A 22,645-nucleotide genomic window follows, 5' to 3' on the forward strand; every position below is an offset into this window, starting at 1 on the left:
CCCAAAATAACACCTGGTCCTCTTTGGTGGGGACGTAACGACTACAAATAAAGGTAAGAAAGCCTTCTAGCATGGAATTTTCCTTTTAAGCCTGTGCAGAGAGGGTGTCTTCTGCTGCTTTCTGCAACTGGCCTCCAAGTCTGGAAAAGCTCTGCCAATCCTCCCAGTATAGTGCCTTAAACACGCACACACACACACACACACACACACACACACACACACACACACACACACACACACACACACACACACACACACACAAACAAAGAGAAATGCCTCGCTATGAGCCAAGGTAATCGCGTTGCAGCTCGCAGCATCAGCAGGGGAATCAATCTCGCTAAACAAATAAACAAACAAACGCGCACCATGCACAGCGTGCGCACGCACACGCACACACACACACACACACACACACACACACACACACACACACACACACGCATCCATCCAGACGCTGGCGCGCAGCACGACATGACACGTATAGCGCTGAGCCCGGTGTCTCTTTTTATCAGCTCTCTCTCCCGGCTCTTTCCGTCTTTTCTTCCCTCTCTTTCTAGTCCTCCGCGGCGGCGGCGGCGGCATCGCGGCCCGGGGGGACGAGGAGCTCACAGGATCAGGGAATCTTCATTAGCTCTAATTACATCAAACCAGACGAGAGATTAGAGGCCGAGACGCCCGTCAGCAAAACACACGGGCGCGCGCGCACACACACACACACACGACACACACACACACACACACACACACGACACACACACACACACGCATGCATACGCACGAGCGCACACACACAAATAACACGCACGCACGCGCGTGCACTTCTGACACCTAACGGGATGAGGAGGAGGCGCGGTGGGTGACAGCAGTTAAAATATATAAGGTGAAAAGTGGAAAGCTTGGCGGGAGAGAGGAGGAAATAGGCAGAGGAGAGAGAGGTGAGACGGAGGGAGGGAGGGAGAGGGGGGGGGACGTGATTAGGCACCGAGAGTGAGAGATGGAAAGGGGGGGGGGGGTGAGGGAGAGAGAGAGCACGTGCAAGGGACTAGGCAACGGAAAGTACGAGAAATAGAGATTGCCCCATCTTCTCCGCCCGCCCGCAGCCCCCCAGCCCCCCCCCCCCCCCCCCCCCCCCCGCCCTGCAGTCCGTCTTCATCAGTGTTCAGCGGTGCGCACAAGCGCTGACTGGGGAGGCGGGGGACGAACTGTACAGTGTGCGAGAGAGAGAGAGAGAGGGTGGCGGGCGGGCGGATGGACGGACGGACGGAAGGGAAAAGCAGAGGACTGTGTGAAGACGGGGGGGGGGGTGGGAGCGGGGGGGTGGGGGGGGGACTGTGTGGAGGCTGAGTGGGGGATGGGGGGTGTATAGCGACCGAGGCTTGAGTCAGCATTTCGAAACACTGAGTCACTGCTCTCAGCATTTTCCATCGGGAGGCTCGTCGTAACTCTGCACAATGGTGGAAGCAAATGTGACACCCCCCCCCCCCCCCCCCCCCCCCCATCCCCCCATCCTCACCACCAGAGTGTCCCAGACTACATTTGGTTTTCCCACATCCTAATTAGCATAATATACCCATGTGTATACAATACATACACACACGCGTACTGAAAATAGTGTATCTACGAGTGGTTATGTCTGTGGGGGTTCACGGCGCGTCCGGGCTTTGTCGGGGCGAACTGTCCCGTGTTCGGGGGAAGCAAGCAAGCCGGGGTTATAGGGTGATAATTGTCATCGCACGTATTCCCACGGGCTGGGGGGTGGCACCCGTCAGCAGGGATTGTTGGGGGGCGGGAAGAGTAGAAGGACGAAGGCTCTACGTCGACGTCCTCCCGGTGGGGGCTCCTCCTCACTGGCAGGGGAGGAGGAGTAGGACACGACAGAAGTGACACCACACAAATGTGTGGGTATAATAACGAGCACCACTTTTTTTTTTAGTGGTGCAACCACTCCCAGGAACAGCAATGTCCGTGTTCACCTACTATGCCTGTGTTGGTTCACCTATATGTGCCTATATGTGTTGGTTAATGAGCACCAGTATATGACTATTAGTACCAGTAGGGGGCGCTGTTGTGCCGGAAAGAGAGCGAGAGGGATAGTGCTGCACTGTTGGTGGGTGGGGGGGGGGGGGGGGGGGGGAGTTGCACCACTCAGTTTTTGAGTGGTGCAACCACTCCAAGGAACAGCAATGTCCGTGTCCGTGCGCCTATGTGACGTTAACCCACCCATGCGCCTACCCACCCGCCTATGTGACTATGAGCACGAGTATGACTATGAGTACCAGTAGGGGCGCTGTTGTGCCATGCAGAAACGGAGAGAGAGAGACAGTGCTGTACTGTTGCCTGCTAATGAGAGAGAGAGGGGAGAGGGGGGGGGGGGGGGGGGGGGGGGAGAGAGGGGGGGGAGTTGCACCACTCAGTTTTGGAGCAGGTTTCCGTACTGTATACCAGCTCAGTGGCCCTTAGTGGTTAGAGTGTCCGTGCTGAGACTGGGAGGTCGGGGGTCCAATTCCCCCCGGCCGGGTTCATACCAAAGGCTATAAAACTGGGACCCAGTAGAACCTCCTTGCTTGGTCCATCCGTGACATACAGTACCAGCGTCATATCCACGGGGGGTGTACTGTACGTAACTTGTACATGTACGTATTATGCCGCCCTCACGATACAGAAACATGCAGATATTATGCTCCTGCCCTATGGGCCTCGTGGCTCGGCAAGGCATGTACACTATTATACACACACTCACACACACACTGTAAATAGATACAGTACAGGAGATATGTTGTGGTTAAATTGACGGATGAGACACTGCTTTGACTACGGTCGTACATAAAACAAATACGCGCGTGCATTAATCGCGCGATCGCTCTTGCACGGCACGCGGACAGTTTTTGGAGACGAGAGATGAGGCGAGCATTATTCCCACACACTGCACTCTTTGTCTGCAGCATTGTTCCCCTTCTCCTCCACCCCCCCCCCCCCCCCCCCCCCCTTTCTCTTTAGTTCTTTCTGGCATTGTCGCTTCCCCGTCGCCCTTTTTGTTTTTTTTACCGCGCCACAAAGCCGTCAAACAGGTAGATCCCGATCGTTCACTCGGTCGGTGTAGAATCTTTCTGGGTCACACAGTCGAGGAGGCACCGGAATGTCGAGCCTTTTTTATCAGGCACGGAGACTGTCCCCGTGGCGCTCTCGTCTCCGCCGCTGCACCGCTGGCGGCGGAGTTTAATTAAGACCTCTTTTCTTTTCTTCTGCCCTTCATCCATCCCTCACCTCAGCCAGCCTAGGGAGATCTGAGGCCAGGGGCAGGGGGAGTGTCTGTGTGCGTGTGTCTGTGTGTGAGTGTGTGTGTCTGTGTGTGCGCATGCGTGTGTGTGTGTGTGTGTGTGTGTGTGTGTGTGTGCGTGTGCGTGCGTGCGTGTGTGTCTGTGCGTGTGTGTGTCATAGTGGTGTAGGGTCTTCCTAGATGTCTCTGAGCTTTAGTACCCCCCCCCCCCCCCCCGTCCTCGCGTCCCTTCATCCTGTGCAGTGGGTGGAAAGTAACTAAGTACATTTACTTAAGTTCTGTACTTAAGTACAATTTTGAGGTATTTGCACTTTTACTTAAGCATTTATAATTGTCCAATCCTTTTACTTCTACTCCACTGCATCTCGAAATCCAAATATTGCACTTTTACTGCACTATACATTTATTGTGAAAAGTTGAGTTGCTGGTTACTTTGCAGATTTTGATTATTATTACAAAACATACATTAACTAACCATTATATACAAGTTTACAACCAGCCCTATGTACATTTCGGCCATTTGAAAATAGCCGATCTACAAGCTCACAATGCGTCGGATCGCGAGCTTGTAGATCGAATATTTTCAAATGTTTTTTTTTATGGAAATGGAACATTCTGCATGACGAGTACTTTGTACTCTTAGTACATGTTGATGCCAATACCTTTGTGCCTTTTACTCGAGTGCATTATGAATTCTGGACCTCTTAACTCGTAACAGAGTATTCATGCATTGCAACGTATTGCTACATTTTCACTCGAGTAAAAAAAAAACATTTGAGTTAGTGTTCTTTTCCGCCACGGCTCCTGTCTACTCTGCGCTCCGCGGGGGCCTCGTGGCGGCGGCGTCCCTCCGCCTGCACGTCTTACGACCGTGACACCGTCCGTCTGCTTCGCTCTCCGTCTCTCTCCTCCGCTGGCACCACCGCTCCCCCCCCCCCCCCCTCTCTCTCCCCCCTCTCTGTCCATCTCATTCTGTCTCTGTCTCTTTCCATCTCCCTCCCCTCTATCTCGTCCCTCCCCCCTCCCCTCCCTCCATCCATCTCTCTCTCAGCTCTTTCTCTCTCTCCTCTCTTTCTCCATGTCCTCTATCTTGAGCCCTCCCAATCTCACCTCCCCCCCCCCGCCCCCCTCTCTCTCTCTCTCTCTCTCTCTCTCTCTCGTGCATGCAGGGTTGTGCTCAGCTGTAGAGCACAGCGGACTCTAATGGCAGATCATTATCATGCTAATTAGAGCACTTTGTAGCTGCCGCCCGCCATTCTCTACCCCCCCCTCCCCCCCCTTCACCGCTCTCTCTCGCTCCCTTTCTCTCTCTCTCCCTTCCCCCTCCTCCCATGGTTAAAAGGCCACGTGCCCCTCCCTCCCCCTCCCCATCTCGTCTCCTCCGCCAACCCCCCACTCTTCCTCGTTGCACCCCCACCCTCCCTCCCTGTCTCTCCGTCATTAACAGGAGGTGCGCTGCGCGTAATTGGGCGCCGTTTATTCCAGAGAGTGGGTTATTAAATCACTCCAGGGGTGACGCTGGCGCAGGTCTCACTGAAACGCTCTCATCACTCGCCTCACTCCCGTCCTGTATCGACAGGGGCCAGCGTACGCACGCGCACACGCACGCACACACACACACGCACACGCACGCACGCATGCGCGAGTGCACACACACACACACACACACACACACACACACACACACACACACACACACACACACACACACACACACACACACACACACACACACACACACACACACACACACACTCACACACACACAAAGACTTGCACAGGCACACTCTTTGTTTCTCTCACACACATGTCCCAAAATAATGTGCACACCACAATCTTTCTTTCTCTGTATCACATACAAAAACGCACGCACGCAACGCGCACACACACATGGCGCATGCGCACGCACACACACACACACACACACACACACACACACACACACACACACAGAGAGACACAGACAATGTAATCGTGTTCGATGCAGGACTTGAGGGAGCGTAATGTGTGAAGCTCAGTCTCCTTTCACCGTTACATCTTGGCTTTGAAATGAATGCCTGCGGACTCGGTGCGCTGCCAATAAGGTGTTCAATTTGAGAACGTTCAGCGGGTTTCCTTTCTGCTTTCTGCCACAAGCGTCGGCAGACAACAGTGGACATGACAACTAAAAACTGGGACCGGTATGTGATACGTGCCTTTTGAGAGGTTACCAAAAAAAAAAGTATAAATGTGCTTTCATCAGGAACAGTCTGAGTGCAGGATAGATATTTACCTTTGGGAGCTTATATCCATCCTCATATCCATCCAGAAACTGATACAGCCTTGCAAAACAACACAACACGCTTTATCGGTTGTTTCCAAACTTAAACGGTCTTACTTATATTTGATGTCTGGTTTTAGCAGAAGCGCACTACACTACTACTACTAAATAAATTGCAATAGTAATAATTCTAGGTTTATTATGATCCTTTGGGTCATCCAAATAACATATTAAAAATTGATTATTATATACATTTTGGATCATGGTAAATTCATGTCAAACTAGAGGTTATTCCTGATTCCGAATCAATTGCGAGCATTCATTTTGCATGAAATACACTCCTTGGGCTAAAAACGGCTATACAAATGTGATAAAAAACCTTGAACGATTATACTATTGCAATTTCTTTAGTTTTTGCCCGTCCGTCTGTCTGTCCGTCTGTGAATAGCTGCTGTCCGCATGGCACCGTTGGACCGATCGGTGTGACACTTTGCATGCACAGCACCAGTAGGCCAAGGAAGAGCCTCTGTCCCACATCTTTTCAAATCGGCCTCATAGTGGCGCTATAACTGCACATGCAAACTGTTAGCTCTGTGAGTGTAAAATCTTTATTTATGTGTTGTGCAGTGCAGTTGATGGTAAAATCCTCGGTGTATGTTCATTTTTCCATTGCTGTGTGTGAGACGTTTGGCTCAGCGTCATTGAGATTCAGAAACACTACAGGTAATGTGGTTCATGTGTGTTTGGAATTATACAGTAGTTTTTTAATGGTTGTCCAATGGCACGCCTAAAACTATAATTTGGTTTTGGCAATAATTGATTCATTTACAATCAGGGGTGTCCACACTTTTTCGACTACTTTCAAAATGACCAGCAAGCTCTACCCACCCCAAAAAATATTCTCCCAATTGCTGAAAATAGTTAAACAATGAGGCTTTGGAATAGCGGCAATGACATTACATATAAGACTAACGCACTTGGAATGGGGAAATACCGGGCGAAAACTTTGAATTGGTAGGGCTTTCTTGTATATAACTTTATAATGCTATACGGATGTTACAATACTTGAAAACAAAGTATTGCATCGTGGGTTTGAGCTGATGCCCTTTTTGATATCAATCAATCAAGTCACCTTAATTCAAGCGGCAGATGCCTTTTTAAAAATGTAAATAAATTAAAATTTAAATAATATATTTTTTAGGGTCATGTGGTCTTTTTTTTATTCATTTTTATTCTTTATTTACCCAGGGAAGTAGCTGAGCACAGGTGCTCATTTTCAGCAAAGCCCTGCACATAGAAACACACAGACAGCCACACGCACACACAACCTTACCTGCGCAACCTTAATGATCTACTGGTATAGATCACGAGCTATACCTTTTTTCAGCACCCCCTGATTTACATGCTCTTGCATTGCTTGCGAAATAATTGCCCCGATGGGGGTGAACTTATAGCAACTCTGCATCTCAAAGGCTCTGGTTTTGGCTGACGGAGGATCTTCACACAGAGAGTGCATGCATCGCTGCAAGGTGCAGCAGAGCTGCTGCCGCCACCTCCCATGCAGTGTGTGTGGTTGTGTGTGTTGTTCTCTCAGTGGAGATTATACAGGTTCTACACATTAGGGAACTTGTCCGTCAAAACGAGACAAAGGCATGTTTTGTGATTATAAGGAAAGGAGGCTGAAACTCCTCGGAGAGGGCGAGGGATCACCTCCCCGGAGGTTGCATAACACGAGGCTGTGTGTACACCTCTCTCTATAAAGCACGGCCCACGAAACCCCCCCCCACACACCCCCTTTCTGGCTCCCTTTCATCTGCTCAGGATGTGCTGGCGTTTCCACTCTCTCTCTCGTGTACCTTTCTGTCCGTTCCGCATTCTGAGCTACGCTCATCCCAAAGGAATGCAACGTGTTTTCCTGCGCTGTGACTTTTCTTGCATTCCTTCAATCTCTATTACCCTCCCTCCCCCTTCAGTGAAGATGCTAAAATATATACAGTAGGAAAGCCCTCACCACCAGTGCTGAGTCTGTTTATATCTAAATATAGTGTCTCCTAGATACGGCAGCAATTTGCTGGTCAGCCTATAACACTGTCCACTATATACTCCCATGCACTCGGCATGCATACTAGTTTAGTTTAACCACCTAACCTCATGAACCACAAACTACTGTATATGATAAACCAACTGAAGTGGAAAAAGCGGCACTCCCAAAAAAAAAATGCAAGACTGACTCAGATGCAATTTCTCATGTTTACAAACAGCCGTCTTCAGAGCATATTAAAAATCACTTTTTAATTTAATTTTTTTATGTTTTTTTCTGTGGTTTGGAGTTTTCTCTGGGGTTTGGAAGCCTTTAGAGCTAAGGTTTTAGAAGATGGTTAAGCCATTGTGAGCTTGTAGATCTATTTTTGCTGCTTTTGAAAAATTGGGCTGGGCGGACCTGCATGTTACTCCCTGGCTCTCTGTTTGTTTCCTGTCTCTCTACACTCTTCTTATCAAAGCCAGAATTGTTGTTTTAGTTATTCTATTTATAGTGACTCATAGGAATAGACTCCGTGACAACCAGGAATAGTCTGGTGACCACCGGAGAGACGGGTGGCAGCCGGAATGTAGACGGCACCCGGGAGCAGTATGTGGTTGGCCGCCCCAGCCTGTGTCCTCTGTGAGGAAGAAGCCCAACAAACCCACGGTGAGGCCTTTAGGAGGGCCACTCAAGCCGCAAGCCCACCATGGGAGTGGAGCCTGCGGAACCGTTGCCGCTCGAGAATCCACCATTCCTGAATGAAGGTCCTGGTGCTGGGAGTCTGGTGCAATGCACAGGGGCTGCACCTCGTGAGAGCAGGAGTGGACCTGGTGAGACGTAGGAGGGGCCCGGACACGAGTCAACTCACAGAACCTAGTCCTTCCACGCGCTGGAATAGTACACCTCCCAGTCCCGGCAGAGTAGTTCAGGAGGAACGGATTGTGTGGCCCTGGTTTTTCCCTAATGGGACTGATCGAGGGTAGCTACTGGGACGTAAGTTGTGGACTTGATCACCCCGGCTGGGTCACCTGAGTGAGGGGTATGATGTTGGGAGACCCGAAAACCCCGATCACTGAGGATACGTCCCAGGTGCATCCATGCGATGTATTTTTGGTTCAGGCCCAAACCACACCAGCTGCATCTTGGGAATAATGGTTGCAAGTAGTTGCATGGAGTTGCATGTTGCAAGGAGTTGCATGGCGACCCTCCGGTGTGGTTAGGGCTTAAAAGATGGGTGTCTAAGCAAATGATACATTTTTTATGTTGGGTAAATGTAATTATTATTTTAGTCTCCAGGACTGGAGTTTGCAATTTACATTTTAAGCAGTCAGCAGACGCTCTTAATCCACAGCGATTGTGGTGCAAAGTGAACGCAAGGTAATACATCAAATGCATAGAGATAGTGTAATCTAGGACCATAGATAAACCAATAACCTATCAGGCTACAATATTTACAAAATCCTAAAGATAATTCATAATCTGGACACCCACACTGGCCTTTCACCAGCCACTCATTTGTTTGTATATTTACTCATCTTTCTAATTTTTTTGCTTTTTTTGGCAGCTTCAATTTCTTATTGACGAGCCTTTATAGGAGTACAATTCTTTGGTTTCTGTTTCTCGACAATGCAATAAGAATAACAGCAACAATATTTACCAGTGAGATAAATATACGTGCATTACTCATCCCCGTCCCACACTTTGAGGTGTGGACAGTATGATGTGACGTGGTGTGTGGAGTTGTTGCCAAAAGCCCTAAAAAATGCAAACCAAAACAAAATGGTGTCATTGAGCGTGAGAGAGAGAGAGAGAGAGACTTATTAGGCAGTGGATTATAAAGTCAGTTTAGGCCATGCCCTCCCTGCTCCACCGGCCAGGTGTCTGCCAACAGAGACACACCCTGACAGGGGGGGGGGGGGGGGGGGGTGGCAGACAGTACAGTACACTAGTACATACACAGGCCTGTCACAATCGTTACATAATCGCCTAATCACAATTATTTTAAATGATCGCACATTTTCTTTTGAATAGTCGTCGTAATTCTGACAATCATTTCAATGTTGATTTTAAAAAAAAAGTATTTTCAAACATCTTCAAAAGGAGTGGAAATAGCAGCTCTACAAGCTCAAAACGCGGCACGGTGTGACGCGTTTTGAGCTCGTAGATCTGCGATTTCCACTATTCATATAAAGTATTTAAGGTTATTTCATTATGTAAGTTATTTGTCATATCTGTCCCATGCACCTTTTCTTCACGAAGCCTAAAAGCCGAGTGTTGAACCGACGACAATTAAATCGTTAATCGCAATTTTCTGTATGACAATGAATCCTCAAGTAAAATGTAATAATGGTGACAGCCCCTATGCATACATTAGCTAAGCACATGTAAAAAAAGCACATACTGACAGATAACAGAATGATATGCAACTTGGTAAACACAACAAAGAGACATGCTGCTATGCTTCATTAATTTAAAAACACTATACCCCCAAGCGGTCCATACTTGGTTGATGGTTCTCTCTTTTTTTCCTCTCCACACGGAATCCCTTCAACCCACAATAGGGATGTTCGGGTTTGTGTGGCTAATAACTAATCATGACATTAGTTCATATGAAGCTTCATTAGGACGTGGGGGAAACGGTCGTTTTTGCTTCATTGGGACATGGTTTTTTGGTTTTATAATCTTCAGATATTGTCTATTTTGGCAGAGTACATCAAAACAACAAACAAACAAAGCCGGTTTAAACCGGACCGCCCAGAGGCCACATGCAGGAACACCCGAGTATCACACAAAACAAACGAGTTCCTGTCATTGCCGTGCGTGTTCCGCATTCCTCCGTCTGACTGTCTGTCCCTCTGTGTCTGTGCTTTGCAGATGGTACGTGCCTCTGTTCATCCTCATCTTCCTGATGATCATCTGCTACGCCAGGATCATCTGCGTGGCCAATCGGAGGGTGAGTCGTTCTCATTCCATCCCCCCCCCCCGGCCCCCCCACTCCCAACCCCAACCTGCAGCACGCCTCTAATCGGCATCAGTCCAAGCAGGGCTTGGACAGAGCGTTGGCGGCCCCATTAGCTATTCGAATCCACTGTGACCTTTTAGCAAATTGGCATGAATGGTCCCCCTGAATAGCTGAGATAATAGTGCATGTTTGCTTGTGTGTGCGTGTGTGTTGTGTGCGTGCGTGGATGCAACTGCCGCCCTGTAGTTCAGGCGATGAGCCTGATGAAACGGACGTACTTCCCTGTGTATCCTCTCTCTCTCTCTCTCTCGCTTTCTGTCTCTCTGCTGTCATTCCCTCCCCTCTCTCTCTCTCTTCAACCGTGGCTCATCATAGCTCAGTGTGATGTGTGCCACAGCGAGGGTGCAGTTGTTGAGTAGCCCCGGGCAAACATTCCTGCAGGCGGCCTCTCATAGCTGCCATTCCCCTGGCCTGACGACACCGCGCGCCACGCCACGCCACACCACAGTCAGTCATAGTAGAGGCAGCGGAAGAACAACACACACACTTGTGTGTGTGTGTGTGTGTGTGTGTGTGTGCGTGCGTGCGTTTGCGATAGATGCTCCCCGGTGGGGGGAAAAATTGAGAACGGTGGACAAATGTATCTCGAGTTACGTCGACCATATACAATGAAGCATCATCGTATAGAATTTGTCGCTCGCACGTGACGGGAGAGACCGATGAACAGATAGACACAAACCCAAACAAACGGATAGGCAGCCTGCATGCTGGCAGCCGAGGGGAAGTAGCGGGGGTGGGGTTGGTGGGTGGGTGGGGGGGGGGGGTGGCTGGAGGCTAGGCAGCCCTTTATCACAGACCTGATAAAGAGAATAAATGAATGTGGTTGGTTGGTTGGCAACCTGCATCTCATAAGTCATTCTGCTCACAGAATTCAGTTGTCTCTACCTGTTTCTCTCCTCTCTCTGGCACTCTCCCTTCATTTGCCTCCCACGTGTCTTTGCTCTCCCCATTTCCATCTCTCTCTCTCTCTGCTGTCTCTCTCTCTCTCTGTCCCCCCCCCCCTTCTCTGTCATATTTATGAAGAGCTCAAGCCTTATCTCTTTTCAGCTGCAGGCTGTCTCACTTGAAAGAATTTGAAAAGCTTTGAAAGTGGGCTAGGTGGCGACAGCACGGTAAAAGGATAGAGAGGAGAGGGAGGGAGGGAGAGAGAGAGAGAGAGAGGGAGACGAGATCTTGGCCGGACACGGCAGAGATGTTTTCTTCCCTTTTCGTCTGCGGGAGGAAAATGTCCACGCTGCTCATTAGTCAAAGGTTAAAGTCCCACTATTTGACACCGTATTTGCCCGTATTTGCCCCGGCATTTGACCCAGCTCTTGGAGCGGTGAGCCGCAGCCCAATGCCGCGCTACAGAATCATTTGTAGTTGATCTAACCCCCCCCCCCCCCCCCACAGTCTTTGGTTTGGCCTGCAGGCCGGGGATCGAACCCCGACCTCCCAGTTTCAGGGCGGACACTCTAACCGCAAGGCCACTGAGCTGCTCATTAACACTAAAGCCCTAACCACACCAGAGGGTCGCCATGCAACTCCTTGGTTTGGTTTGTTTTGTTGCAAGGAGTTGCATTGGTGTGGTTTGTTTTGTTGCAAGGAGTTACAGTGGTGTGGTCTGAGCCTTAGACTGCGGGATTAAATAATCGTGATCCCCATTTGACTGCCGTTGTTTTTCACTCACCTTTGAATAATCGCCACGTCTCTATTGTACCTCCCATTTCATGAAAATCCGCCTGAAAGTAGTCCCTAAGACCTATGCCTAAGCCTAAGAATAGCTGCTGTGTTTCACAGTAAGCTAATGGGGATATAATAAATAAATAAATCAATCCATCGTTTGTCATCGAGTCCAAAAATATTCCACCGTCGCGATCCGAAACAACAGAGCAAGATGGACGCTTTACGCACCGTAGACTTTGCGTTGTTCCTCGGTTTCCCAGAAGCCCCGAGAATCCAGCGTCAGTGTTTTGTTTTCACGTGACACAGACGCGGTTGTCCGACGGAAATCTTGTATGTCTTAAAAGTCATCAAAAAGCGGCGAATAAGTAGTCGGGAATAGCGTGTTCAGCGCGGAAAGACAATGGGGGGGAAAAAAGTCGGGAATGTCGTGATCCGCAGGGAAAGTAACGAAATCGAGTCGTTGGCGACAATCAGATTTATTAGCAAAACCACGGCACATTTGGAGAGATTAACCAGGGGGGGTTGGAAGCAGAGAGGCCTTGGGATTGGGGGGGCTGTCTTGACAGATGTGACTCCTTCCTCTCCCTTCACCTGCTCCTCATATCCGTCATGCCTGACTCATCGCTCGGCAGGGTGCACTGAGAGATTGCTGCTCCAGCCGGCAGCGCACCTTTAGCCCATGCATATGAGCCCCGATCGCGTTTCTGCTATTTACGGATGTTATTAGATTTTTGATAAATAGTGGGTGCTACAGACATCTATAGACGGGGTCCTGTGAAGTACATAGGTCTCTCTCCCTCTCTCGCCCCCTTTCCTTTCCTGCTGTCCCAACACACGTCCAAGCACGCACACACACGCACGCACGCACGCACGCACGCACGCACGCACGCACGCACGCACGCACGCACGCATGCGCACACACACACACACACACACACACACACACACACACACACACACACACACATACAAAGCCTTACAATGGCAATCACATTGCTGCAGGGAAACCATGGCAACGTTGAGTTAATGAATAGCTGAATGGAAGCGCTCCTAGTCCAGTGGTCTCCATGCTGCTGGTGCGTGTGTGTGTGTGTGCGTGTGTGTGTGTGTGCGTGTGCGTGGGTGCGCATATATATATGTGGTGTATGTGTATTTTGTGAAAATTTGAAAAAATAATAATAATACACCGCAGAGAACACTGAAATATCTACTTCCTATTTTCTCAATGTACAATTCAAAGCCTGTGCGCTATAAAGGACCCCGACCGGCACAGAGGATCCATATGTCAAACATCGAAAGGCACGAATGCAGTATGAATTCAAGCAGGCCCTAATACGTTACCATAATGGACATGATAATATGTCATTGTTGTGTTCTATAATATAGCACACAACACATGGTCAAACGGTTGGACCACGTCGAACACGGTCTTGTGGGCAGCCCCCCCCCGATTTCAAAGTCATTTTACATTCTCGCCCATTCTGGGGCGAGAACCCCTTTTGGTGTTTTACCCCATCAGGCCGGGAACCCATTTTGGGGTTCTGTACAGTATGTACAGTATTCAAACATTTTAAAAATGTGATGCTGCTATATAAAAAAATATTTGAAGTTTTTCAGAAAACTTAGGTCAGGATATATAGAGGCGTTTTTATAGAATCCGCCTCAGGCCTAAATGGGTTAAGGGATACAACAAAAAATAATGAATATGTCCACTTCCTTGTACAGTAATTCTATACACTAGTATGTTTATAATAATGGAAATGTTTAATCGTTTTTTTTAAGATATTGAGCAGACCAACCCCCCCTTTAAATTGTAAACATTTCCTACACTATATACTTGCATATAGTACATACATGCGTACTGTATAGCTCACAGAGGCCCTCCAGAGACTTGCCTCTGATTTCCTTGGGTTACATAAAGCCTCCAGGCTGCTACCCCCCCCACCCCCCAACCATACAATGACAGTACACACACACACACGCTGTGACAAATCTCTGTCTTGTGTTGTGTGCAGCGCCTGTGTGTCTATTGACATTTTCTCCGCACGCCCCCCTCACCCCTCCCCCCCCGCCTCCCCTCCTGAGACAGAGAGGCGGAGAAATATATATTTCCACATCTCCTCCAGAGAGATCTGAGATCTGTCGTGTTTGCTCCACTTTTTACTTTTCTCTTTATACCACTCCTTTTTTGTGAATGCTGCCTGCCCCCCCCCCCCCCCCCCCCCCACCCTTTCCTCTCTCTCTCTCTCTCTCTCTCTCTCTCTCTCTCTGTCTCTGTGTCTCTCTACCGTCTCCTCATCTGGTGTTGCGTGCAGCAGCGATGCCATCAGTCCCTCGTATCGGAGACCCGGGAGCTGTTACGGCTCTCCTGGCTGCGTCTATATAGCGTTTAGCTCTAGTGCGAGTCGGGCACATTAGAACGGGTGGCGGAAAGAGACTGGCGGGTAGGGGGGACCGGGTTATACGTGCACGCGCACACGCACACACACACACACACACACACACACACACACACACACACACACACACACACACACACACACTCACTCACATGGTATGTATACAATATTTAACAGCACATCTGCACGGCCAACACAGACATACCCACTCACAAACGCCACCCGCCGTGTGTGTGTGTGTGTGTGTGTGTGTGTGTGTGTGTGTGTCGGGACAGCAGGAAAGGAAAGGGGCAAGAGAGAGAGAGAGAGAGAGAGAGAGACATATGTACTTCACAGGACCCTATCTCTGTCTAAGCACCGCTATTTATCTAAATCAAATAACATCCGTTAATAACAGAAACGCCATCGGGGCTCATATGCATGGGCTAAAGGTGCGCTGCCTGGTGGAGTAGCAATCTCTCATTGCACCCTGCCGAGTGATGAGGCGTGACGGCTAGGAGCACAGGAGCAGGTGAAGGGAGAGAAACTCCGGGCGAAAATCCCCCCTGTCAGGTGAAAAGAAGCAGCTTGGACTCTGCATGCATAGAAGGAAGCATGAGGTCAGTCCGCTGCCCCCCCCCCAGGTTGGCAGAGGAAGTGTAGCGCCCAGGATTACATTAGATAATATTGGCACTGGGTGAAAAAATGGGCTGCAAAATCGTGGGATAAAAATTATATAAAAAACAACAACAGGTCAAATGTGTTGCATAATTCGGCATACGGAGTATACCATCGCCCTCTCTTGTCCTCATCCCGCTGTCCCTCTGTCTCTCTCTGTCATCGGCATCTCAATATATGGGCCAGGTTGATGTGCTGATGATGGGCATGTCCATATTATGTGGGCTGATATATCATATCAGCCTGCCTGTCATTGCTGGGTATTATTATTATTATTATTACGTTGACAATGTGAATGTCCGGTCCATAATATACAGTATGGGCATGTCTGTGAGCCCCGCCACGGACATACATGGGGTGCATATACACGCAATTTGAACGTTATACAGTTCAAAAAATAAAATAATAAAGATAAATAAATCCAGGTTAAGCTTTGATTGACCTAGCCAAGCGGCCGTTTGTGTGACTCGTAACCTTTTCAGCGCACAACGGGGCACAAAGGCTTTCACACCTGCGAGTCGTTCCCCTCGTTTGCTCCAGTATACCCCATTTATCTCTAGGTTGGAGGAGGAGGTGGGAGGAATTATGCAGGATCGTGTCCGGCTTAGTTGCAGTTCTCTCTCCCTCTCACTCCCACCACCAGGCGAGACCCCCACAACAGAGCCTGCCTTTCCCCCAGGGCATTTGAAGATGTCTGAAACAACTGACTGTAAATGTCTACGTGTGTGTGTGCGTGTGCTCGTGCGTGCGTGTGCTTAATCTGTCTCTGCATGTGTGTTTTCTTTTGGCACAGATTCAGTCGTGGTTGGGAACCTTCAACCCAGAGAGGGAGAGACGGAAGGTAAGAGAGCCTGACCGACCATCTCACACCTCACTACTGGAATGAGTGACCAAGACACACACACACACACACACACGCACACACACACACACACACACACACACACACGCACACAGCGTGAGGATTAGAGTGTGTGCAGGATTAGCTGTCGAGGTCACGCTGGGTTGGTGTCACACACAGCAGGGAGCAATTTGACCCTGCTACACTCGCTCTTTCTCTCTGTGTGTGTGTGCGTGCGTGTGCATGAGCTATGTGGCTGTGCGTGCTTGCTGGCAGTTCATGCAAATTGTGAGAGCCGCCCTAGCACGCCGCGCCTCGTTCCCTGACCTTCGGAAATCAGGAGAGGCGAGGGAAAAGTTGTATCGGTTGCCGAAGCAGCGAGGGGCAGACATGGAGGCAGGGGGTGGAATGCAAAAATAAAGCCGGTTGAAAAAGAGAGAATTATAGTCCTCTTTATAGAATTACAGATAGTGGGAAGTAATCAAGTCATGATGTGTGTTGTTTAAAAAAAAATAGAAAGTACACACTGTTCATCTGCTCCTCTTGGCTCGGTGCTGAAGGATGGATTTCATGCATAACGTTGCGGCTCCACATGTGTAAAGCTCATAACCGCACGCATATGTTCCTATAAGTTGATAGATTTCACGGTCGCATTTTTATTGCGGCTTGGCGTGCCGCGCGGGATTTTATTGTGGCTCGGTGGTTTTTAAAGGTTAAAAAGAGGCCGTTATATAGCGGAAGCTCAAGCTCAACACCCAGGGTTATTTAATCCATTATATCAGAGCGCACATAACGATTTATAGCAGCGGAAGCACATTTACCCGACGGACCGGATGCCATCCCGGATGTGGCTGAAGCAGCTAGATGTAGCCAAAACACTCTATAGAGGCGATCGGGAGGTGTATGAATAATTCCGCGGTGGGCCGTCTTAACACATAATCTTTGCTTAGAATTGGACGGGATGATTTTGATCAAGAGTTATTAACGTTATAAGATTCTCGGTGTCGTCGGCTAAACAGAGGGGGGGGACATTTTCGATGACGTCCCACTGTTGTGCAACATCGAATGTTGCATCATCGAATGTTGCAACATCGAATGTTGCAACATCGAATGTTGCAACATCGAATGTTGCTGGGAGCGCCTGTTGTGCAACATCGAATGTTGCACAACAGCCTGTGGGGCGATGCGATCAGTTTTGATATCAATAATATCCGTCCGTTTGGATCAATCTTCGTCCTGGGCACTGGGCGTTACTAAAGACGGTGAACTTCGTCCTGTGCACCCATGGTGTTAAGGACCTGCCCACTCTTACGGAGTCTGGGGCTTCAAACCCACCGTGTTGCAGCTGGCTTTGTACCAGCATCTATACTGTTTATGAACAAATCACACTTGTGTGAAGTGAGCGGCGCCCACTGTGGCTGCCCACATGACGTCACCACCGCTTAAAGAAAACATCGAAGATAAATGGATGGAGTCCTGTTTCTTTTGGGTTCTGTTTTTTTGGGTTCTGTTTGTTTTGCCAAAAGCCAGAAGTTGGAGGAGGGCCTAGCCCCCTCAACAATCGGCCGGTGTTCGTGGGAGGGTGATATTTGCTGGGGTTGGGGCTGGGGCTGGGCAGGGATACCGTTACATAGCTGGAATGTCACAGGTTTAATCCCCGCGATGCCTACATGGCCCATGTTCCACGAGTCCCCTGACCACCGGGCCCCCTGGGTGTTATTGTCATGGCAGGCCCATAAACAGTGTTTGTGCCGAGTTGCAGTCCCTGTGCCGTCTTTACATTGCATCCCATTGCGGGAACGCTTTCTCCTCTCGCTGGTTGTCAACTAGAGATGCTCTGAGAATCGGCCACTGTGTCGGCCGATATTCGCTCCGATCGGTGATCGGCAATTTACCCTATCTGGAGAAACCGATCTTTTACACCATTTTAAGTGGTATATATAAATGTCAATCAGATATATAGTGTATTATCATTTTTTTCATCTTTGTGTCAGGCCTAAACATTCTCCCCTTCCTTCACACACACTTGACGTGGGTTTTTGACATATAATAATTTGGGAAATATTCGGACTGTGTGTACCACCAATGACTGCTGGCCTAATGTCATCCCATCAAAGTTCTATACGCTTCTTTCTGACGCACTCCCAGACACGGCCCCGTATGCAGAGAGCTGGTATTCTCCAGCTATTCACACACAGTCCCCTTCCTTCCCTCCGTGTAGGGAACTCCTCTCTCTTCTCCCTGCTGTGTTTCTGAGGAGGGCTGCATGGGGGCCATGCAGGGTAGTGTAGGGAACTCCTCTCCTCTCTCTCTCTGCCTGCTGTGTGTCTGAGGGCTGCATGGGGGCCAGTGCAGGGTAGTGTAGGGACTATAGGCTAGGGAACTCCTCTCCTCTCTCTCTCTCTGCCTGCTGTGTGTCTGAGGGCTGCATGGGGGCCATGCAGGGTAGTGTGTAGGGAACTCCTCTCCTCTCTCTCTCTGCCTGCTGTGTGTCTGAGGGCTGCACATGGGGCCAGTGCAGGGTAGGGCCAGTGGGGGCTGAGGAGGCCCGGCTAAGGGTTAAGGTTATGTAGATGCTGCCCCTAAGTGGCTGACGTAATTACTGCACGCTGAACTGGAGTAACCCTTTAAGGTTGTTGATCTGCGTGTAGAGAGAGAGCACATGTGTATATTCATGAGTTTGTTTCTGAGAGAGAGAGAGAGAGAGAGAGAGAGAGAGAGAGAGAGAGAAAGAGAGATAGAGAGCATGAGAGCATGTGCAAATTGTATGTATTTTTTTGATCATTTGGTGTCCATGTTTCCCCTTCCTCCCAAGGTTTTATTTGAGGTCCAATCCCTTTTTTTCCTTATTATATGCTTCCCTTGGCAACATTATACGTAGACAAAGATCTCCTTCCATTCTTATCTAGACGATACAACAAGTATTATGTTCTGGTGAAGCCTAGCGGCAACCCTAAAAAAAAAAAGAATGTCCCGATTTAGTTTAACCGTCGACGGCGTCGAGCAGATATAAAGTCTGGATGTCAAATAATTTCCTTCAATTGAACTGACAAAACGTCATAATTCTCATCGCTGAGCGAGATTCCTTTACACATTCTCAAAGTCAGTCATCACTTGGTCTTTTAGCCAACGAAGTCCCAAGACCACATGTGTTAATCATTTGATCCCAGCACAAACAATGAGAGAAAAATAAAGAAATTAAGAAATCTTTATGACATGTTTTTTATCATCTCAACAGGATGAAAAGCAAAGCTTTTGCACACCTACAAGCGACAGGTGCGTAGGAGAGGGTACGGTGCCCCAAAAATGAACAAGGAAAACAACCGCACACTGTCTTCAAATGCAGTGACCACCATTTATTTACAGGGAAATAGCAACGTTTCGGCCTATGCGGCCTTCGTCAGGCTATCTTTATGAACACAAATGAGAAGGATGCAAAAAGGATGCTTTCTCATTTGTGTTCATAAAGATAGCCTGATGAAGGCCACATAGGCCGAAACGTTGCTATTTCCCTGTAAATAAATGGTGGTCACTGCATTTGAAGACAATGTGCGGTTATCATCTCAACAGGAACCTTTTAAAGCTGTGATTGATCGGATTGAACTCTGTGGCCTGGCCCCTATATTTACATGTCTTATTAAGCACCCTTTGTGACAGGTGTGCAGCCAGCGGTCGTCAGGCAGGAGGGAACCAGCTGGTTGTTCCTGAAGGCCTGTTCATACTCCAGTTCTAGGTGATAAAGGTGACCACCGAAAGTTACTATAACAAAGGTTACTAACCACCGCTTCGGTGGTCACCATATCACCTAAACCTGTAAGTATGTGGCCTGGGCCGTGGCTCAGCGGTCCAGGCACCTTGGTTCGACTCCTGATCCCAACGGCCTTTTACTGCATGTCACCCCCCCCCCAAAAAAACATAAAGGGGAAAGCCACTAAACTGGATTATGAATATAGGCAAACAAAGACAGAGTGGCTTTGCTGTCACGGCCCTCTGGCTGTGGAACAACAACCTAGTGCCTGAAGAGGCTGGCCAAACCGCCGTCTTCCCAACTTGACCAACTTGAATGTCCGTCGGTGTTGAATATTACCATTTTGTAGTGCATAATGTAAATCGCTCTGGATTAAGAGCGTCCTAAATGCCTTAATTGTAATTGATACTCTGCTGCTGATTGTATTTGAGTTTTATGTAAAGCACTTTCGTAACCTTGTTTTGATAAGCGCTTCATAAATAGTCAATTTTTTTTGTTTGTAATAATAGTGATGTTAATAACATAATAACATGTGTGCGTATATGTGTGTATCTGTCTATACGGTCTGTGTTTGAATTGTGTTGTGTGAGTGCAGTGTGCAAACTGGTGTGTGTTTGACTATTTACGGAGTCTGCGGGAGCCTGTGTGTGTGTGTGTGTGTGTGTGTGTGTGTCTGTGTGTGTGTGTGTGCGTGCGTGTGTGTGTGTGCACGTGTGTGCGTCGTCCTTCGCCTCCTCGCGTGCTAATTGCTCTGTGTAACACAGTGCGTAAATAAATCAACAGTGGTTTTCATCACACTCCCGGTCTCATCTCTCTCCTCTCTCTCCTCTCTGCACTTCTCCGTCATTCTCCCACTTTCCATCTCTCGCTCTGCCCTCTCCCTCCCTATGCCTGCTCTGTTCTTTCTCTCGCACACACACGCATGCACACGCATGCACACGCACGCGCACGCACGCACACGCACAGCATGAATAAAGCAGCAGGCCAGGTTCATGGTCATGAATATTTATGAGTGTTTATGCGCGCGCTGCGATGCTTTAAAACAACACAGCCCGGCGATTGCAGTTGCCAAGCCAGCCAGCCAGCCGTCCTCGCTGTGCGCATGTACCGCACACACACACCCTCGTGTGTGCACGTGTGTGTCTTTGTGTCATTGCACGCGTGGGACTGTATACATGCATGTCCCTCTCTCCCTGTCTCTCTCTCTGTGTGTGTGTGTGTGTGTGTGTGTGTGTGTGTGTGTGTGTGTGTGTGTGTGTGTGTGTGTGTGCGTGTGTGTGTGCGTGCGCGCGCCAGCAGGTGTAAACTAGGGAAAGCAATTCCTGCTGGGTCTGAAGACCACTGGCTTTGGTGATTTCATTCTCTTTCTCCGCATACCCCCCCCCCCCCTCGCCCCCCTCCTTCCATTCCTCACACGCTTTGTATTACAGTATTACACACACGCACGCGCACACAATCGCAAGCGCATACACATCTCTTGTTTCTCGCTCTGTGCGTTCTCTTCCCTGTGTATGTGCCTTTCTTTCTTGATCCATTTTTCTCTCTGAGTCAGCCTTGCTTCAGCTTTCTCTCTCTCTCTCTCTGTGGCTTTCTCCCTCCCCCTCTCTCTGCCCCCACCACCCCTGCCCCTCCCCCCCCCCCTCTCCCCCCCCCCCTCTCTCTCTCTCTCTCTCTCTCTCTCTCTCTCTCTCTCTCTCTCTCTCTCTCTCTCTCTCTCTCTCTCTCTCTCGGTATCTGCCTAGAGTGCTGACGTACATAGCCAGTGTTAGCGGTTATCTGAGACGTCAGTCACAGTGCCGTGGCACACTGTGTGGGTCTTCAGGGGTTTGTCCACGGCCAAGCGTGAATTCTCTCTCTCTCACACACACACACACACACACACAGTCACACACACGCTCGGGCACTCGCACACACGCGCGCCCATTTGCACAGCATGCACACACGTCGGCACGCAAGCCAAAAGGTCTTAGATCATCTGCTCTTGCAGGTCAGAGAGAGGACATATGAATGAATGCCAGGGTTAAGAGCAGCTTGCACGCCATGCACGGATGCGTATACACACCCACCGACCACGTGAGCGCGTGCGTGTGCACACACACACACACACACACGCATGGCACACACACACACAGACAGACCGACCAACGAGTTGAAGCCCGTCGGGTACAGCGACAGAGTTGGCTGAGCAAACAGCGCGCTGCTTGTTCGTTATCTGCCACGGGTGTTTGTTTACTGATCAACATAGGGCTTTGCCTTGAGTCACAATGGGGGACGTCGTGGGCTTCTTCCTGTGTGTGTGTGTGTGTGTGTGTGTGCTTGTGTGCGTGTGTGTGTGTTTGTGTGTGTGCGTGTGTGTGCATGCTCTCATGATGTGTTCAGCGCCTCAGCCGTGTGCGTTGGTTATTCACTATGTAGGCCTATCATTATGCACACCGTCTATGCTGTGGACGGGAGACAAGAGTCTCTGTGCTTTAAGCGAGCTCAGCTTCCACACGTCCGTCACCGTTGCACATGAAAACCCCACTGTTATTTCAAGCCACCGGAGAGAGTGTTCACAGCACACACACGGAAACCAAATGGACCCGTGAGGTTTTTCCATTTGGTACACACTTCTCCGTGGGGTTAAATGGACACTAAGGTGGTTTTCTTTTTCTTTTACTGCAAACATGTTGCCACGAGTTATCCCGTGACTTCAGCCGCCGCATTTTGAATTTCAAGCGTGTGGCTGACCTTCACGTCGACGCGGGACTTAA

At 49.2% G+C, this 22,645-nt stretch overlaps 1 protein-coding gene across 3 annotated transcripts in view; it reads left to right on the forward strand.

The window, feature by feature from the left end:
• Positions 1-22,645, forward strand: part of LOC310867416 (cyclic AMP receptor 1) — an 85,912-nt gene that overhangs the window by 25,827 nt on the left and 37,440 nt on the right. For all 3 annotated transcript variants that reach the window (XM_083777496.1, XM_083777497.1, XM_083777498.1), the window contains 2 exons: positions 10,435-10,513; positions 16,097-16,144. In XM_083777496.1, coding sequence (XP_083633622.1) covers positions 10,435-10,513; positions 16,097-16,144 — 127 coding nt within the window. The remainder of the gene's footprint in view (positions 1-10,434; positions 10,514-16,096; positions 16,145-22,645) is intronic.

Source organism: Protomyctophum parallelum, assembly GCF_964188405.1.
Source record: "Protomyctophum parallelum genome assembly, chromosome: 11".
In the NCBI taxonomy this organism is placed as follows: Eukaryota; Metazoa; Chordata; class Actinopteri; order Myctophiformes; family Myctophidae; genus Protomyctophum; species Protomyctophum parallelum.